This window comes from Parus major, chromosome 4 (assembly GCF_001522545.3).
Source record: "Parus major isolate Abel chromosome 4, Parus_major1.1, whole genome shotgun sequence".
NCBI lineage: Eukaryota > Metazoa > Chordata > Aves > Passeriformes > Paridae > Parus > Parus major.
The window spans coordinates 60,519,328-60,539,496 of NC_031771.1; the positions used below are offsets into that span (position 1 = coordinate 60,519,328).

Below are 20,169 nucleotides of genomic sequence, written 5' to 3' on the forward strand. Positions count from 1 at the left end.
TACAGCAATTTTTTTACCTTTGCAATCTATGCACCAAATTCCCTTCTACTTTGTAATTCACAGTCAGACTTCTCCCAAACATACAAAGTTCTCTTAAACTACAATCACAGTGCTGCTTTCTTCACTGCATTGTATTTTCTCTTATCCGCGGTGCCTGGGCCAAATATCAGTAAAATGTTATCTGTGTTTCAGCAATGTTCAAGAGCCACATTACACTTGTGCATCTGGGGCAACAAGATACAGACTAATACAAGATCAGGTGTAATGTATATGTGGGTTTACCACAGTGCTGTAAAAACAGTAAACCACAATCCTTGTTTTAATCTGAATTGCTATTAAACTCTTAAAAGGAAACTCTGGCTGACATCTTTTGCCAAGGAATAAACACACAGGACAACACTCTGCATCCATTCTACATGCTGGATAGCTCTTACCTAAACACTTCAATTAAAACCAATGGGACCAAGAGTAACCCTGCAGGAGGACCGATTACAAGCTTCAGCACTTTTGGCCTGAAGATGTACCAATGTGTGATCACAGCACAGCTTAAAATATGCCTATTTTAAAACTACACTTGCTCGTGTTAAAACCAACCAGTTTTAGGCAACAGCTGTGCAGCAGCTATCTGAGATAAGGATGCAGAGTTAGCAGCACAAATAGGATGGTGTGGACAGGAAAGGTGCTGAGCTCTTCCTGCTCAGCTTGTGTGCCGGGAGCCAGGCTATTCTGGTACACGGCTTCTGTGTATCCAGATGACGAAAGGCAGCTGAATGTGCTGGCAAGGGCTGGCAGGCTGGCAGGAACTCTGGCTGCATTTTTGAGAGCTTTCCACTGTTTCTCTTTTTCAGCAGGTTAGGCCATTGTGTAGAGTTCAGTAATTCTCTTACATCCCTGTGCGTGTTTTTACAGCGCTGCCGTCTTCCTCTCTCGCCTGAGCACCGCAAGGGGTCACGGATGCACGTGCCAGGCACATTTTTAGAGCCCCTCCGGGGTCCCGTTTGTATCGTCTTTTTGGTTCCCGTTCATTTCCTGCCATACTTCGCCGCACGGGACGCTCCGCCGCCACACTGTCCCTCTTTCCCGATTTCCCTCACGCTTCCCCCGTGCCCGCCCGGCGCGTGCGAGGGGGCGGAGCCTCCGTCGGCTCCGCCCTCCGCCTGCCTCTTCCTCACGGCAACGCCACGCCCCCTCCCGTCCATTGGCTGCCCGCTCCTCGCTCCCCGCCTCCCGCCGCGCGGCACGCGCCTCCCGCCCCATTGGCCCCCTTCCCCGCCCTCATTTGCATGACGCTCCGCGCACCAATGGGCGGCCGCTGCCTTCTTAACATGCAAGGAAGTGGCCAATGAGCGGGTGAGGGGGCCGGGCCACCACGTGCTGTTGCTAAGCTTCGGCTTCTAAATTGTTACTACACGGGCAGCCAATGGGCGCGGGCGGCGGGGATCTGTCAACATCCCCTGCCCCGGCGGGGGGGGCTCTGGCCGCCGATTGGTCCGGACGCCCCCTTAAGTCCCGCCCCGCACCCGTCCGCCGCTCGCCATTGGCTGCGCGGGCTGCCCGTCCGCTGTTGTGTCAAATGTAGGTGCCTTAAAACCGGGGGCTCGGGAGTCCCCGCGCGTGAACTCGGCGCGGGGGGCTCGGGACGGGCAGCCATGGAATTGAACTCCCTGTTAATCCTCCTGGAAGCGGCCGAGTACTTGGAGCGAAGAGACCGAGGTACAGGGCGCAGGCGGGCAGTCGGTCAGGCACCCGCAGGCGCTCCCAGCCGCTCTCGGCCTTTGTTGTGCGGCGGCCGGGCCGGGGCAGCGGCCCCGAGCCCGCACCTGCCCGGGGGGGACCCGGGCTGCGCCAGCGGCACCGCGCTGGGGGAGCATCGCTGCTCGGATCTTGGCTTTTTTTTATATCTAACCCCCCAAGCAAACCAGAAGGGGGTTGTTTGTGCCGCCCTGTATGGGGACGGTGCGTGTGGCAGCGCTCAGGATCCCTTTCGCCGCTCCGTGTGTGGCAGTCGGTGATTGTATGGCAGCTCCCCTCCCCCAGCGCAGCGTGACAAGGGTTTGCATGATCCGCCTCGTTTTTAATGTGCACTCCAATAATCTTCCTAATTTCGACACTTCGGTGTTGGGTTTTTTTTCCCCCTTTGGTTTACCGAGTTATGTTTTTTTTGTCTCGCTTCTTTAAGAGATGCCAGAATAAAATCCAAACAAATCAACCGGAAAAAATTCTGTTCTTTACCCTAGCGTTCCTGCAAAGGAGGAAAAAATTGCATGGAAAAAATATATTGCCACTAATGCTGACTTTGTCCCTAGAAGCAGAACATGGCTATGCATCAGTGTTACCCTTCGATAGTGACTATTCCAGAAAGAAAACAAAGGCAGGCACCATGGCCAGAAAATCCCAGAATAACAGGTAATAGACGCACCGCTTTTTCAGAATGAATCGTCAGTTTTTCCAATGTGTCTATCTTATTTGTAGTGCATACATTTATGAAAAATAATAACTAATCCGGTGTCTCAGTTTTCCCCATCCCGGTAGTCGCCATTTTTCCCCTGGATGGGCTTGGCTCTGTTTTGATCTCTCATATAAACACTGCCACGCGTACACCATCTCCTTAGTACTCACTGCACTTCAGAACCATCCGCCCTCATCGCTCCTTCTGCTCCGCGCTCGCCGACAGCGGCTTTTGCTGCAGATATTAACACCATAATCGCCACCCAGATTTCTCTTTGCATGGCACCTAATTTCCCCCCCGGCACTCATTTATAAACCACAGGCAGCGAGCCGGCCGCCTCCCCCATGGCAGCCCGGGCAGATGCAGCCTCCGGTTGCGGCGGCTCTGGGCTCCGGGGCGGGGAGCGTGTGCGGGGCGGCGGGGGGGACACTCCGCACGCCCTCCGGCCTCTCCGGGAGGTTCGGGCTGAGAAGGTGCCGGAGCGAGCTTGACCTCCCCGGGGGCTGTGCTGCAGCGCCCGCTCGCCAGCCCTTCCGCCCTGCCGCCGCACGCAGATCCGCCGGGGAGCGCGGCTCGCCTGCTGTCGCTCCCGGTTATCGCCCATCCGCCTCTCGGCCGCCGCCGTTCTGTGCTGCCCCGCAGCCGCTACCTGCGCTGCGATGGCACGAGCCGAGCGCTGCTGTGCGCAGGCTCCGCAGCTTTGTTTGCTGCTCGGGCAGCGGCTGTGTACGTGCGGGAGGCTGGCTGTCTTACGGGGACACTGCCGGCCCCTGCCAGGAGCGAGCCCAGCCTTGGGCTCTGCCTGCTCCGCTCTGCTCCTCCAGGGCTGCTCCGGAGAGGACCGAGGAGCGTGCCCTGCTGGGCCTTGCTTCGTCCCGGGGCAGAGATGCTCTCCCTGGCGCAGGCTCTGCTCTGCATGGTCATGCTGGATGGTGGCTCCTGTAGAATAGCCTAAAATGAACTTGCTTTGCACGTGACTTGTTTTCCAAAGGAGCAGTGAGTCTCGGCAGGCCCGCTCTCGCTGCTCCGGCGGGCATCCTGCGGCCGGCTCGGATGGTGCTGGGGAGGTGCCCGGCGGATGGCCAGGAGCTGCTCGTGGGGCACCGGAGGTGCAAACCGAAATCAAAAGCTGACGAACTCCCTCCTTGAGCAGAAACACGAGCTGCTGAGCGCCCTGGTGGTGCCTGCTGTGGCCGAGCAGTGTGCCTCGAAGATTACCGAGGGGGAGCAAATTGTGCCCCCATGCCCCTGCTCCAAGCAAGGCAACCATTTTGGGGGCTGTTAATTGCAGTACTCCTGTTTTGTTTTTAGTTTTAGTTGAATTCTTTGTCTCATCATGGAGCGTGAGAGGACAGTTCATTTTAAAGGAGAAAGTCATCAGGAGCAGGAGTGTCCTGAGACACTTTGCTCTTTAAGATTTTGAATTATTTTCATATAAAGTATGCTCACTGCCTTTAAAAAACTTCAAAACAGATTTCATAAGTTTTCCAGCTGTGAATTGCTCATTGAATTGTACAGATTTCTTGTCTGTCTCTTGCATTCAAGAAATCTGTATTACTTACAGAGCTATTATTCCATCGTTTCCGTTCTTAGGGCTCTTGTCATCCGCTGCAAAATAGTTATTTGTCTGAATTGTAAGCTGCTTTCAGGAGTTTTTAGGAGAGGATTTGTAATCTATCAAATACAGAAGAATTAAAAGATTTCTGGTTACAGATTTGCTAGTGTTATTAAAGTTGAGGCACACACATCCACATACAGTTACCTTCCTGCTTTTTTTTCTGCCTGCAGATTTATATTTATTTACCCGTTTAGTGTTTTGCTCTGGTTCTCACTCCATAGCAGTGGCAGCCTTCAAAAAATGCCATCCTGCAATGTGCAACGTGTACATTTACTCAACACTTTCTTTTCTTCTATCTGCAGTGATGAGATGAGGGGTGGGTTATCTGTGTTGCAGGACAGGACAGTGTTTGTCAGGGAATGCTTTCCAGCGTGGACACTGCTGGGACAGTGGCTGGTTTGGTTCAGCACGGCTATCAGGCTTGCTGGCCGTGCGGGAAGCAGAGGCACATTGCTTTAATGCAGCTCCCTCTCCCTTCAGGGACTGAGGGGTAGCAGGAGGGCCCTGTGGGTACCTCTGCATTGTCCTTATGGGCTTTGTACCTGTGTCCAGCAGTCGCTGCTCAGGTTTGCCTGCATGCTTAGATTTGCAGGGGAGAAGTTACCCCCACATTTAAATATGCAGTGCAAAATACATGATGTACACCAGCATCAGTGTTTTATTATTATTTGGAGCTTAGAGGCTGTAAGGGCTGAGCCCCAGACTAGAGTGAATTTTTGGAAACACAGTTAATTCTTCCTAAGCAACTCAAAGATTAACAGAGGGAGACGACTGGCCAAAGTTCAGAGGATCTGGAGTGGTCGTGGGTGATGTGAACCACCGAGCAAAATGTTTGTCCGTATTGTTCCACTTTAGCCATTTTCCAGACTCACTGGGTTTGGAGCATGAGATGCAGGGAGGCATCTGATTGCATACAGGGGATTGCATACATGTCTGAAATTTGTGCCTTATTATTTCATTGTTTTTCTGGATTAAAAATACATACTTAAGGTTGGAGGAGTAGGAAAGGAGCAGCTAACTGCACATTTCAAATCTGCAGGGGCATTGTTGTTTTCATTATCTATTTTTGTATCCTGCTGCTTGCAGCATCTGATCAGATTAAAAAGTGAGAGATGTATATATGCCCATACGTTGTTTTTTTTCATTCCTTATGAGGTATACATATATAAAAGCATGAAAAACATCTCCTTATTCTTGGAAAATCAGAAAAGAGGAAAGGCGGAGAAAAACTGTCAGATGTGAGGAAGCCTGGTGTGCTGTACTCTTCTTTGTTCTGTGTTTTCCCCCCCGTGTGCCTGCCTGTGGTGGGAAGAGCATACCCCATGTAGCACAGGTGTGTTGGCCAGGGGCCGTGGGCTGGGCGACAGGCAGGGATGGATTCCAGCTGCCCTGGGCTTCAGCAAGGGCACCAATGGACCCCTCCTTCCTCTGCCGAGGTGCTGCTGATGTTCATGTAAGAAACTGCAGGATGAGACCACCGTCCCTTGTGGATGGCTGGCGAGGCCCAGACCTGCAGGAGAAGGGGCAGGAGGCTGCCAGCCTTTTGAACGGGATGCTCAGGTCTGGGCTAAAAGCTTGCTGGCCTCTTGACTGCAATTGAGTGAGAAGTAATTTTGGCAGGTTTCGATTTGTGCAGGGAAAAATACCGGCAGAATTACATTTAAATAACCAAAATCTATAAGCTTTCTGTCCACCGTAGGAATTGAATAGTTTTGCTTTGTCCACTGTTAGCTTTGAATCAAAATTGAAAGTGGTTGTTAGCAGTGTGTTGATAAACAATATTCTTGATGTTGTTGGTAGCAATCGGGTACAGTTTTTAGCCATTTCTGTTTCACTTGCACATTAAAATGTCTTGATCTTACATGTTTTCTTCTCAGTTTCCCGTGATGTGCCCTTTCCCATGTCACACAAACCAAACTGCTTTGTTTTCTTTTTGGTTTGCTGTTCATACCATGTCCTCAGCTGAGATTCAAACTTCTTTCCCCCAGTAATTTTGACCAAAATCCTCTGGCAAATGAAACTGGATTCTTGTTTTGCAAAGAGGACAGGAGATTAGAGAAAGCCACAATATTACCTTTTGCAAGAAGGTAAACCTAGGTCGCATCTTGTTACATTACTACTTACAAGGTACTTGACTATATAATAAATAATAAATATAATATATTTATAATAAGTATAATAACATATTTATAATATGTACAATAAATGTCTCGCAGAGCAGTGGCTGTATGTAGTTCTTAAAGCAGTGCCATGCAGTCTGATAATTCTTGTTAAGGTGTACTTAGAATTAAAAAAAGGCATAAACCAGCTGGATTTATTGCTGTTGTACCTTGGAAATGTTAATAGCAAATATTCAAAAGTCAAGCTTGGTTTTTGCTCCAAAGAAACAGATAAGTGACACGTGTGCAATGTGCCAAGGAGGAATGCGACACAAATCTGAAATTTGGTGACGTTTGCTCTCAAGGCAAAGCACTCTGACAGAGGAACATGCAATCCTGCAGATAACTGAGCTTTCTTCTGCCCTGCCTGAGTGACACTCACCAGGTGTTAGGTACCTTGAGCTCTGTGTGGGTTTGAGGTGTGTGTCTGCCCATGCACCGGGAAGCTCAGGCAGCTGCTTCGCCATGAAAGGGTCAGAAATAAGGTAAAATGAAAACCAAAATCTTAGTGTTAGATGCCAGTCTACTGAGGTCACAGTTAAATTTACTTTCAGAGAAAGGAATTGAGTGCCGGTGGTGCAGTGTGTTTGGCCTGTTAATTTAGGAGCTGGTTTATTGAAGGAGAGGGAGCAAAATAAATGTCGGTTTATAAATATATCTTCTGTGTCTATTAATTAATTAATATTTTTGCTCATATGTTATATAAATAGACATGTACTTCGTGCTGTGTTCTGGCAAAGGGTTATATGCAGAAAAAGATGAAAGCGGCATTTGGATTTTCAAATAAAAACAGAGCCTAATGTCCAAATTCCTCTGTTGATGTTGGCTCATGGTGAGGGTGAACCTGTGGCCCGCAGAGTGAGCCCCTTGCTCTCAGCAGATGTTTTTCTGTGCCCACACTAAGCAGCTTAGGGATCGGGGGCCTGATTTTTGTTTTATTTTTCCTTAATTTTTTAAATTTTTTTTTATTTTTTTGTGAGAGGCCAAGAATAAAACACTGCAAAGCAGACTGTGGAGACACAGCTCCTCTGAATTTTCACCTGGATTTCTGAATTTGATAGATCTTTCTCAATTTGCCTTCCTAAAGCTAGCACAGCAATTGCTATCACCACATTTGGTTTCAAAATAATGCATTTTAGTCCCAATATAACAGGTTTCACCAATGGACCTGTCCCCACTGAGGAACTGCAGTAGGTCTGCACTGCTTGTGCAGTTGAGGAAAACAAATTGCCACCGTGCTAGAAGCACGTTCAGACCTGGCCACTGCAAACATGTGGCAGCACCAACTTGAATGCAATCCCAGAGCCAGAACTCTGCATCAAGGCTGTGCCAGTGTGCCTGGTTCCCAGACCCCAGCTGAATCTGCAGAACCAGTTAAATTTTGCTATGATGAGAATGCAAAATTAATTTTTAGTGGATTAATTCTGTACAGGCTTATTCTTTGACAGGCTGTAAGCAGTGTCCAGTTTGAAACAAATGGAAAAAACCAACAACCCAGATGCAGTGAGTAATAGGCAGAATATGTGCTTATATTCAGGTTTATCTGTGCTTTTTGGGGTGAACTGTAGCATTTTCAGGTGCATTCCATGGCAGGTTAGGTACGTAGACAGGGAATTTCCTGGAAGTGAATCTGGATCCTTTCAATGAAAAGCAGCACAGTCTCATTCACACAAGACTGTGGATGTAGGCATTGTGCTTTTACACACCTGCACTTTTGGGAGTGGGAACTGGATGCAGACACTTAAGGTGTAGCACCTTGTAAAGCTTCTTGTTCTGTTTGTTCTTACTCTTTTGGCCTGGACAAAAGGTGAAGTGCTGGCAGTGTAGTTCACACGGCTGCACCACCTGAGATGGAGTTGTACCCTGCACATGGGTTGTATAACACCCTGTGAGTCCTGCCTGCACCAGAAAGCCCTGGCACTGGCAAGGTGCTGCCACTGTTTCAAGTACTCGGTTAACTACCCTGCTTTGCTCCCTACAGTGCTTTAAAGTGTGTTGGCAACTGGAAGTGTATTGGTGAGTCACGGTCTAGACTGGCTCCCATTAACACAGGGCAATAAACCTCAGTAGCATTACCACACATCCCTGCTTTTGTCAGGAGCTGCTGCCTTCCTGCTGAGGAGATGCCCCGTTTGGTGGGGTAGATGGATGGAGGAGTAGGGAAGGTGTCAGAATACTGAAACAGGCCGTGCACCACGCATACAGTGAAATCTCAATCTAGCATGTTTGTGAGCAGATCCTGCTGGCTCACCCATAAACTGGCAGCAGGGGATACCGAGAGGCCTTTGCCTCTTCTGTGTTAGTCCTCTCATCTCAGTTAGCACCTGTTCAAATTCCTTAGGTGTGTCTGCTAAATGTTGAATCAACCAAAAGCTGAAATCCAATACCTAGAATTCTTGTGTGGGGAAAGGAAAGTGGTGGACGGGGATGGCTCCAGGGACTTGCTGTGAGAAGTAGCACAGCATCTTGCAGACCAATGGCTGCATTTGCTTGGTTCCTCCTTGTTCTTTCAAATCTTCTTTTGACAATTTTTTCACAAATAAAATTTATAATCAGTGAATCGCTTGGCATTTGCTAAAGGGATATTAGAGCTGTCTCAGATCAACAGTGTAGTCAAAGCACCAGTGTTCATTATCCCTTCCTTTTGAACATAGGATTTACAGTTTTTTTGTTGTTGGCTTTTTCCCCTTATTTTGATCTGCACCTTTTTACCTTTTTTTTTTTCCTCACTGCTACCCCCAACTTCCCCAAGCTTCTGGTGGAGATGTGAACTCAGTGAAGTGAACCTAAGTTAAACACCAGAAGTCTTCCTTCTCTTGAAGCTGTTTCTGAAAGGCTCCACAGACCATTTGCCTGCAAACCACAGTCATATATCTGTCTCTCTCATATAAATATATATATATACACATATAGCTTATTAGTTGTGTGTATTACTAAGGTAATAAAAGACTCCATTTTGAAACAGGGTACTGGGTTCTGTGGAGACCAGTTCTTACGTTATTTTCCCTCACTTTAGGTTGCATAAACAGCAGGAGATGGATATTCTTGCAATATACTGTGCTCTAGACAATGAGGGAAATAAAAACCAATATTCTGAGAGAGGTTAATCTCATCTGAAAACAAATGCAACCAAAGAAACCCCTGTCATACTTTGTAATAGGGTATTTAACTTGCTCTGCAGATGGAGCAATTCTCAGGTAAATGTCAGGACTCCTGGTTTTGGTTCCTGCCTAGGGCCTGGTAGTTGTGGCATTAGCCCCTGACACCTCCCGAAATGTGTGGCTGGTGCCCACGTGTGCACACTGCAGGCGTCGCTGAGGCTTTTGTGTCCCCAAGAGCTCTGCCAAGAGGCACAGGGTCACTGCCGCTCGGTTTGGCAGCTGGCACGCCCAGGGCTGTGCCGCTCCAGAGCTGCTCTGGCTGGACACACCTCAGGAGAGCACCGGGGCCACCCTTCATGTACCACAGGAGCCCTGGAGGTGTGCTGTATGTGGGACTGACAGCTGCTCTCGGCATCCTCTCTCAGCCCAGCAAAATCCTCCGTGCAGGCTGAATTTCTTGGCCAATGGTTCCTGTGCTGTCCCAGCGTGTGCTCGCCAGAGCTGCTGGGAGCTGGCAGCTCAGAATGGGCCAGCTGGAGTGATCTTGTTCACCTTTGTGTCTAATTGCCAGAAATGTCAAGGAGTTCATGTCATAGGGATGAATCCAGGCCAGCCTGTATTTCCTCTCTGGTTCCAAAGTTCCTTACTAACAGTGCCTTAGACAGACCTTGTTGAGGGTGTCCAGGGACAATGGTTCTCTCCTGAACTTCTGTTCTCCATGTGTTTTGGTAAATCCTGGTGGATTTAGCATAGTCTTTGTCAATTTTGTGAACACTGGTGTGGAGAAATGATTGTGGAGAAAGTCTGATCTCTGTGTAGAGAGTAGAAGATAAAAACAATATCCTCTTAAGACAGCCAAATGACCAAGCCCACCTTGCCCTATTAATGTAGCACAGAAAATGTATATAAACATTTGCAGTGTTGCTGCATAAGGGACACTTAAATGGCATTGTAGAATTACACACATTACTTGATCACTTGATGCAACAAGTGTAAAAAAACCCCAGAAACATAAAGAATTCATAGGTTTTTGAGACAAAGATGCCAGGTAATGGTTGACATAATGGATGTCTTGGTACCAAGACTGAGGTGCTTTCTGGTGAGAGTGGATTAGCATCACTAGTGTTACATGCAGAGGGGCAGTTCACTTAGTTCCTTGTAGGATCAGGAGCTGCATTGGCCTGAGATCCATTGCTGCATTGTTTGTTCACTGGATGTTTCTTGTGTGAGCTTTGCTTTCTTTTTCCCTCTCTGTGGCTGGAGTGATGTTCTGCCATCAGTCACACCCAGGTACAGCATCCAGCAGCTCGGGTGTGTGCAGGGAGAGGCAGGACAGCTCGGCACAGGACAGCATTTGTGCACCAAGGCTCCCTAATCCCCCGGGATGTCTCTGCTCCGGGAGGGACTGTGCACTCACCCTGCACAAAGGCACCTTACTCTGCACCCTGTGCCCAGCTGCACGCTGAGGTTGCAGCAGGCTCCAGCAGAGCAGCTCTGACATAATCTGCCAGCCCTAAAAGCCGCCACCGCCTCTCCATCTTTTGATTCTTACGTGCTGGGCATGTTTTCAGTGGGACAAAACTGAAAGTACGGAAAATCGCTGGTTCTGAAGCAGCGACAGTAACTTCATTTTAGGAATGTTTTTAATCTGAGCTGTGTAAATAAATAAAATGAATATTTTTAGCTGAATCAGTTTAAAAAAAAAAATCCTCCAAGAATTTAGGGCTGCTTTCTAATGGCAAAAAACCCGAGGCATCACTTGGAGAAGAAAAAAAATCTCTAATCCAAGTAGATTGGAAGAGGATAACATACTGCTGTGGTCAGTACAGGGACTATGAGTTTTTTGGGTTTTATTTTCTGTTTGTAGACTGAGAAGAATTAAGAGGATTCCTCTTTTGTTGCCATTAAGATGTCAACAACAGCAACAGCAGTGATTAGCTGCTGAATTTTCTTTCTGCTTCTCCGTGTGCTTGAAAGCTGGCTTTTTGGGTGCTTTTTGCTCTTAGCTGTTACCATTTAGATCTTCGAACACTTTCTGCCCCTCATAATTTTTCTTCACAGATAAAAATCTCGTGGGCTGTTTTTATTACTAACCTGCTCAGTTTTTTTATGTTCATTTCTGTCTCTGTATGTATTGAACACTAATAAATGCAAATATATTATAATTCCCTCCAAATCTACACTTTACTCATGGAAATTAAGTTGATACCCTGAAGAATCTTAAAGTGAACCAATTTAATAGAAAAGCTGTTTCATAATCCATGTTAAATACGTATTTTAGAGAACTCTTTTGCCATTTATGCCGGTATTGACTTTTAAGTATTCTAAATCTTTGTTTATTTATCCTTTCTCTAATATTTCTTTTCTTTTTTTAATAGGTCATCACACAACGAACTAGAAAAACATAGGTAAGTCTTGGAAAAAAGCTAATTAAAAGATGTACGCCTGACATTTGAATTACTGTGTTTATTGAAGAACATTTTATTAAAATTGTTTTGATTCTGCACTGAATTATTTATTAAGTCGGTTTTTTGGGTTTTTTTATCAACTAAAATCTAATAGTTATAGTATTATTTAGCTTTTTTTTTTCCCCCTCTGTTATTTGGTGTGCTCTATTTGAAACATCTCTAATAGTTAGCTTTGGACTGATTAATGCTGTAACTGGTTAACCGAATTGTTACTAACAAAGAATCTGATTGCAGCAACTGTTTGCTAGAGGTGTTAAATGCTGTAAGTACAAAGTATTTTTGTGACTGAGGTGACTGCTTTTCGGGAACAATGTGTCACACACGGTTATTCTATGTTTCTTTTAAAGTATGCCTAAAGTGCAGTTAATTTTCATCTTGCATGTAAGTACCTTGGGATCCGTTTTTCCCCTCCGTCTGCTTTCCTTGCTGGTGCGTGTGGTGTCCGGAGAGCTGTGTGTGAGTGAGCGAGGCTCGGGCAGCTCGGAGCCGCTGCCTGAGCCCAGCGCCGGGAAAAGCCGGGCTTAGCCAGGACAGACCTTAACGCTGCAGCCCTGCGTGGTGCAGAGCTCTCGTTTGCCCCGCTCTGGAGGCAGTGCTCGGCGTGTGCTGTACCGGGTCAGAGTGTGTTTGCAGCCGGGCCCCTGGGCTGTAGGAAGGCTCCGGGAGCGCTGCTCCGAGCGGGGGAGCACAGGGAGACAGCGGGGCCCGTCTGGGCTCTGCCTTTCGCTTCGCCGCTGGGGCACCCTCACTGCGGGGCCGCTGCTTTCACTCGCCACTCAGGCAGCAGCATAAACGCCCTTTCGGGTGGGTTTTTGTTCTTTTTTTGTGTAGCTTGTGCTCTCTTGGGTTTCACGCATCCAGAGAAAGTGAACGGGGTGTGTGTGGATATGATTGAAACCTATTTGCATGCTTCTAAATACGTGAAAAGTGGTTGATGGCACAACGAGATTGAAGTCGTGGGGTTTTTTTGTGTGTTGTTCTGTGGCTGCAGTTACGTAGCAGCTAGACCATCACTTCCCTTGCATGCTTACATGCTTTCCTGTAGTTTAATTGTAATATGAGTAAACTATAGCTCTGCCTAATAGCCACGTGGTCGTCCTAGAGATGAGAGGAACTGGAGAAGGCTCAAGCTCACAAACACAGGCCTGGGCTGTGAAATGCAGTGCACTGGCTAAGGCAGTGACATCGACTGGCAGAACTTCTGCTGACAGTCTTCAGGAAAATAACTGCATGTAAAATTCTGTCCCTCGGTCACAGTTCTTTAAAAGAAAAAAAAAAAAATTGGCCCCAACTATGATTCTTTCTCATTCTGTTCCATTTCTTCCTCCCCTCCTGTTTCATCATTACAAATTTACTTTCATCTGCATATTTCTTTTCTTTTTCCTTCAGTTATTTTCTTCTTCCTTCTGCTGTGCCTTAACATGTTTAAGCAGCACAGTAAATGAGGCACAGCAGCATTTGCAGCAGATGCAGGGCCAGAAGGAGATTCTATTAATTGTTCAATCGCTGTTCTCACTTTCAGTTCTGTGTTATATCTTTGTAGTAGCTGGACCATATAGTACTTGCCTTGCTACCTTTTCTCTCTCTGCCATCTCAAGGTCAAAATAGGTAAACTGCACAGTATGTCTTGTGATTATACAACTAATGTTTCTAACTGCTGCTGCTTGCTGTGCCTCCTGCAGTTAAACTATACTTGAAGCCAGATTTTTATTATTCCTGGTGAGAACCTGCAAATTAGTGCAAGATCTTTATATGTGCAAATGGGTGTTCACAAAAGCAGATGAGGTGTGTACAGTTCTAGCTGCCTGATGTATTGGTGTGAAGGACTCCTGCAATTTCTATTTCTTCTTTTTAACAACCCCCTCCTCCAGCACCGTGGGTGTATGAGCAGATAATACCGATCATAGTGTTTTTCACTGTGTTTTACTAAAATTACATTAAGATCTGAGAAGCGTCTTGCACGGTTTAATGGAAGATTCACAGCCATGGTGTGTCCCTGTAGCAGCTGGTCCCTGCAGCAGAGCCTGTCTTCCCCCTCGGGTGCAGCCCTGCCCTGCCAGCTGGGAAGCACTGGATGTTGATTTTGGAGGTGTCTCCTTTCCAGGACCAGCGCCTTTGACTCAGCACTGCCGTGATGCTGCTCTGGCAAGGCACACTGGGTTATCTCACAGGAGCCTGTCGAGGAGGAGGAGGAGGAGAGGAATGGCTGTGCGTGTCCTCCTCCGTGCCCAGTCCTTCACGTGGTGTCTGAGGGCTGCACTCTGTGCTGGAGGGCAGGGAAATGGCTTCCTCATTTACATGGCCCTTGTGTCCTCCGTGAGGCAGAGATGCCATTAACTGGAAAGTCATGGTGTCAAAAACAGGGTATACACGGTGCTGTTATGGGTTCTGAACCGGTGCTGCACATCAGAGGTCTTATCTCTGGTGGGAATGGCAGTGGTTGACCTCTGTGTGTGCTGGATTGGCCATTTGGCCACTACCACTTTATTTTGCGTTTTCTACTGCTGGGTCTCTTTTCTGTGTGCTTTTGAGGGGGTGCTCAGAGGAAGATAAATGAAAGCAGAAACATAATTCCAAGAAAAAAAGTCTCATTATATGACAGAATTCAGATTACAATTATGGTAAAGTGTTTCTCAGCAATTCATATATTAAATTAATTTTTTTCTCCTTTAAGTCTCTCTAGAATATCCTGCTCAGAACTTTAGTGTGGGTTCCATACAGGGAAACTTGTCCCTCTAATGGCAGTCTGGTTTGGGTCCTGTGCATTTAAGGTGTGTATCTTGGAGCCATGAAACAAGAAATCTTCTAAATAAAAAGTAGGAAGGCAAGAAATCTTCTGTCCCAGGACAGCTGAGGTCCAAGAAGGTATTTTAATAATTACAGATAGGTTAGTCAGAGTGACACTTGGATGTAACTAGTTCCTAATGACAAAGATGTATATTCATGTAGGTATTTTTTGTTGTCTCCAGCCAGACCATTAGGACTGTAGGTTTTCACAGAGCAATATAAATAGTAAGTAAATTAGTAATCATGACTTTTTATAAGGAAATTTTTTAATTGACCTGACAGCTGTATAGAGAAGTTCAGCTTTCGTTGTGTTAAAAAACACCCAAGCATTCATGAGAGACGTAAGCTTCTTTAAAAGACACAGCATAATCTCATTTATTTGCATCAATTTGTACTGGTTCTACATTAGAAGGTAAATGCCAAGGTGTATCCCCCCTGAAGACTGTGCTGAGATCTCCACACTGCTCTGTGAAGGCAGGGACAACCTGCCTTGACTGTTCACCTGTGGTCTTCTCCCCAGCTTGTGCAGGGCTGTGCGAGGAAGAGCACACACAGCCCTGACAAAGGATACTGGATCAACCCATCAGGACTTCTTTGATGTCATTCAGTCCTGCCTGGCCATGAGGAGGGGTTCAAGGTCTTGCCCTTTCCCTGGCAAAGTCTTTGGAAACAGCTTGTGAAGCTTGATGATTTTGAAGAACAGCTTTTAAGAGTTAATGAGGAAAGGAATAGGTGTGCCTCAAAATCAGCAAGCCATGTGCTGCTGTCCCCAGACTGGCACCATATGAGCTGAAGAAGTGCTGTGTAACCCTAGTATGGCTTGATCTAGGTCCCAGGTCCCCAGGATTAGATTTGACAAAAGCTAGTGAGCTGAGCCAGATGGAGGTAAAAACCAGGCATTGCTGTTCAAGCTCAGACTGCTGGAGTTGGAGTTGACCTGGATCAATTGAGAGAGACATCCCTGAACTTTTAGAAGTGCAAGACAGAATGGGGAATGCATGAGACACAGTGATTTGCAAAACCTTAAAGATGGAAAAAGACCTCCAAATCTTTCTTTCTTTCCAGAGGAGCTTAATGTATGTGTTGTTGTAGACTGCTGACTGGGGGAGACTGAAAGTGTTCCCATGTGCACAGAAGGTAATAGTGATGCTAGTTTTGTGCAGTCTTTAAAGCTAAAATCTTGCCAGAACAAAGTTTCTATATTGCATCATCATGTGCATGAATGAGTATCTCTACAGGAACATAGGTTTTGATGAGCAATATATATTTTCATGGGAGCATTATTACGTACAACATTAGCTGGTGCAGAAAACAGAGCAAATGCCTTTGAAGTTAGGTCCTGATAGATGGTTTTCTCATGGAGGAATTGCACATTCAAGAGCACAGTTATATTCACTGGTACATCAGTTTCACCCACCAGAGTTGCTTGGTGTTATATAAGCTGAGAGAATGCCTAGATGGATGTCCAGAAATCTTCTCCGTGGCTCTTCATGTTAGTAAACTGCAGGGTTAATGAAAAGCATATAATTGCCAGTTGGTGATAAACTTGGAAGTTTTGAAACAGAACTGAAAGGTCATTGAAATAATAGTATACCAAAACAATGCTTAATGTTTATTTTTATTATGGGCTGCCTTTTCAAAATCACAAATTACCATTGTGGTTAGCACTGTTACACAGCATAAAGTTGTAACTGCACTGATCCATCACGGTGACTGGCTGTGGTGATACTGCTGAGGAAACCCCTGAGCTGGTGCTGGAGGTGAAGTCCTTCCAGAGAAGGATTACTCAGTGTCTCACTGCTGTGCTTCCATCAGGAATTTAGCCCAGCCCTGGTTGCACACTGGTGCTCCTGGGTCCTCCTTCCTGCCAGCACAGCAGGTGGGGAGAAGCTTCCTCCTTTGCCCAGGTCACCTTCCTGAGCCAGCTCACGGTCATAGGCACATCCTGATGCCAGTACAGGGAGAGGATGGGATGACTTCTTTGAGTGATACTGTTAATTTACAGTGTTAATTTACTGTACAGAACAGTTACAGTTCACTTCTCTGTCAGTTTATGTTTTTCCTAAGCATCCAGTTTTGGCTGCTGTTGCCTGGAAAGTGCTGTGCTGGATGGGTCTTACTGACAATGAAAGATCTCATTGTTATAATGGGTCTATAAAAATTGCTGCCATTTCTAGGATCTGTCCAGATTATACATAAACCATCCAGATAATGTGGCTGCTGCGTTAGTGGTGGGAACCATGTCGTCTTGCTGGTGAAATCTAACCTCTGTACTAGGTCTTTCTTCTGGTTTTCTTGTCAAGAAAGTAACTTTTTTTACCCCATCTGGTTTGTGTGGTTTATTACAATCCCAGTGAATTGCAATAAAAATGCTACCTTTGCACTCCTTAAGCAAGATAATGTCTTAGGAGTGTGATTTGACTTTTGTGAGCTGAAAGCCACCATGGTTTGGGCATCTGCTCCCCCTCCCCAGCTATGACTCCTTCTCTGAGGGTTCCAGATGTAGTGAGCAGGTGACTGGTGTTACCTCAGCCAGTGCAAGGTTGAATTTCAGCTTAAAGCCCATCTTGCCAGGCATTTGCTGCTTAAATCTCTGTAATTTTTTTTTTTTTTGCGCAGCTTGTTTATCAAAGTCTATAAAGAACTGGACCTGCAGAACTGGAGATTTAATCCTGTGCTTTTGCTGAAGTGACCCATGGTTCTGAGTCTGACAGATTTGTGGAATTAAAGAAATTGGAAGGTTTAAAACTTTGCACTGAAATGCTGCTCTTTCCTCACTTTACCCCATCTCTGGGCAGTCAGCAAGTGTCTGGACCTGTGGTTTGTCATGCAGTGCCTGCTGCAATAGCTACTGTGGATACTTATGCACTGAACTGTTTGTTGTCTTTTCAGTGCACAGAGCAGCTCACCTGATGATGCACTCCCAACAAATGTGTCTCCCTACCTACACTGCTGGTTTGGAAAGGAGGAGTGTATTAAGCAGACGAAGCTTGACAATTAATCTGTTCAGGAAGTTATATTACAGGTATCAGAGATGTACATATACTTACACTCTGGGCAAAGCTTCTATTTTGCAATGAAATATGGGACTAAAATACAGTTTGGACTCAATTATTATGTCCTTTTTCCTGCTGAAGTCAGCTTTGGACTGTGTAGTGACTGGGTCTGGGCTCCAGAAAGCTGTGTGCTTCCTGGCCAGCCAGGCAGCCAGCAGGGAGCAGATGGGTGAGAAACCAAGTGCATGCGTTTTTTTCCACTCAAATTTGTTCATCCCTCTCTTCAAACGTAAATCCATTGTGTGTCAGCCTCTGATGGACCATGTAGAAGGTGGTTTATGTTTTCAGCATCTGGTAATTGACCTAGCTAGTTCTCATCCAGCATGGTAGAGAGAGTGGGCTGGACTTATACAAAGTAGAGATGCATGGGCCAGACTTTCTGGTACTTTCTGGACAGGTGCTGATTGCCTGCATATAGGAAAAGAGAGGCCTGATGGTGACTGCTCTCCCAATTGGAGAAGAAAAACTAAGTTGAAGTAGGTATTTTGAAAAAGAGGGTTTTTTTTAAGCTTGCTTAGCTACATCTGGACAAGTGAGCTGGAATTTGATTTTTGTTTTTTTTAGAGGTATTTAGGCAGCTAATGGACTTTAAGAAGCTGGCCTCTGAAATGAGTCTTACATAATGTGATGGGAATCCTTGGCTGAATCCCAGCCAGTCAGGTCTGTGGAAGCCCACAGACCAATATACAGAAGTGGTACCTGCTGTGGTTTGAAGTGGTAGCAAATGTGCCTGAAAGTCAGCAGTGCAGCTCCAGCTCTTCAAGGCAAGGTTGGCTCTGCACTTAGGATTCACACCAGATCTGCAAAAGGTTGGCTTACTTTCTCCCAAGTATGTCATGAGCATTCATGTCCCAGTGTCCCTGCTTGAAGTAGACAAAAAGGAGTCAACCTCAGCTGGAGGAGGTGGCTGTGTCCTGTGAGTTGCTTGTCCTGTCCCTTCCTCTCCCTGCCTCCATGCAGTATTGGCATCTGTAGCTCTATTTTTAGCACTCCTTTCCCTGGAGTGACTATTCCACTTGCGTATTGGATATACCATGGCCTGGTCCCAAATTCAAAATGTCTCTTTCTGAATGGAACGGTGTGTACTTCCCTGGTGCAGCTCATGCTCCTTTTCCCTCGTGGTCTCTGTCAGCAGACACTTGTGCTTAGATTTACTGCACAGAATTCCTTTGTAGGTCAAGTAGTTTTTAATCTGTGGTTTTTCCCCTTGATACACTGGCAGACTTTGGGCCCAACTCTGCCTTGTGCTGAGGGAACTTCAGTAGGAGCTGTGCCTGCCTGCAGGCTGAACCCTGCATCACATCAGGGCTGCTGCAGAGGATACAGAAAAGGTTCCAGGAACTGTACCGAGCATGAGCATTTAGATAGCAGATCATAAATGCGAAAAAGCATTATGCTGTTCCTTCACAGAAGTTTAATTTGGGCCTTTTTTGGAAAAACAGAACCAAAACCAAATCCCCCCCATCCCCTCCTTTGTGCATGGGATTCAGTTAAAAACTGACTCCCCTTGTCCTAAAGAACTGTGCAATCCACAAGAATGGATAAGATATTCCTTCTACCCACCCCTCCCTGTGTTTGGAAGGAGAGAGTTGTTTTGGGACTTCACAGAGATGGAAATACATATGCTGAGCTATGTACACATCCTTCTAGGCTAGAGCAGAGTGACAGGACTTGTCAAAGGATGTCAATTGGCTAATATTATTGTTTAATGCTAGTTTATGTTATGCAAGCTTTTTTCTACACAAATTAGTGTGACTAATTTTGTAGCACGTGGAGATTGGCACAGCCGACACAGAAGAGGTGTGGGCTTGGGATGTATGTACATGAGGTCATGTTGCAATGCTTCTAACTTGAAAAACTAATAACTCTGGTTACAGGCTACATGCCCTACATTAAGAAAGCCATTATTAGGTTCTACCTTATAGCAACAAAGCAGATTTGTGTAACAGTCAAAGACTACATCTGAATGTGGTGAAACGTCTGTAAAAGGCTGGAGGAGCGGTGAGTCCTCTTCTCCCAACTGCCACCTTGGGATTGATGCCTAACAGATTTATCTGCTTTTCTTTCCTTGATGGTTCAGTTTGGGTAACTAAGTGAAGATACAGGATGCTAAATAAGGGGCTTGCCTGGCATGTAATTGCTGCTAGGACTCAGCAGCTCCTATTGAAGTTAGGAATACCATCAGTGTTTGCAAATACTGGCTGCACAGACACTGTGTGTCTTACATAGCACATTAGCTGGTATTTACAAAACATAAAGGTAGCAAACCCTGTAATTCCCCAAGAAAGCTGACTTAATCCCCATTGGTAAGTGCTGTTGTGTTGACTGCTGCAATGAACATCATGGGTGGAGCAAATAATTTCTGCTAGGGAAATTTGGGAGCTTGTTGTGTATGTTTGCTAGAAGCAGTTATTGGGTGTAGGTGCTAAGAGGTGTTTTAAATAGACTGTTGGGTGTCTCGGTTCCCACTGCCTGACTTTACATACTCACATGGCAAGTGAGTCCAAACTTCTGGCACTTCCTTCCGTTGC

At 46.2% G+C, this 20,169-nt stretch overlaps 1 protein-coding gene across 3 annotated transcripts in view; it reads left to right on the forward strand.

The window, feature by feature from the left end:
• Positions 1 to 1,559: 1,559 nt before the first annotated feature.
• The window catches only part of MXD4 (MAX dimerization protein 4), a 38,311-nt gene continuing 19,701 nt past the window's right edge, over positions 1,560 to 20,169 (forward strand). The window contains exons 1-3 of one of the 3 annotated variants that reach the window (XM_015624913.2): positions 1,560 to 1,713; positions 2,238 to 2,406; positions 11,706 to 11,735. In XM_015624913.2, the coding sequence (XP_015480399.1) occupies positions 1,650 to 1,713; positions 2,238 to 2,406; positions 11,706 to 11,735 (263 nt within the window). In that variant the 5' untranslated portion in view covers positions 1,560 to 1,649. The remainder of the gene's footprint in view (positions 1,714 to 2,237; positions 2,407 to 11,705; positions 11,736 to 20,169) is intronic. The other 2 variants (XM_015624915.3, XM_015624914.2) reach the window with 2 other exon arrangements.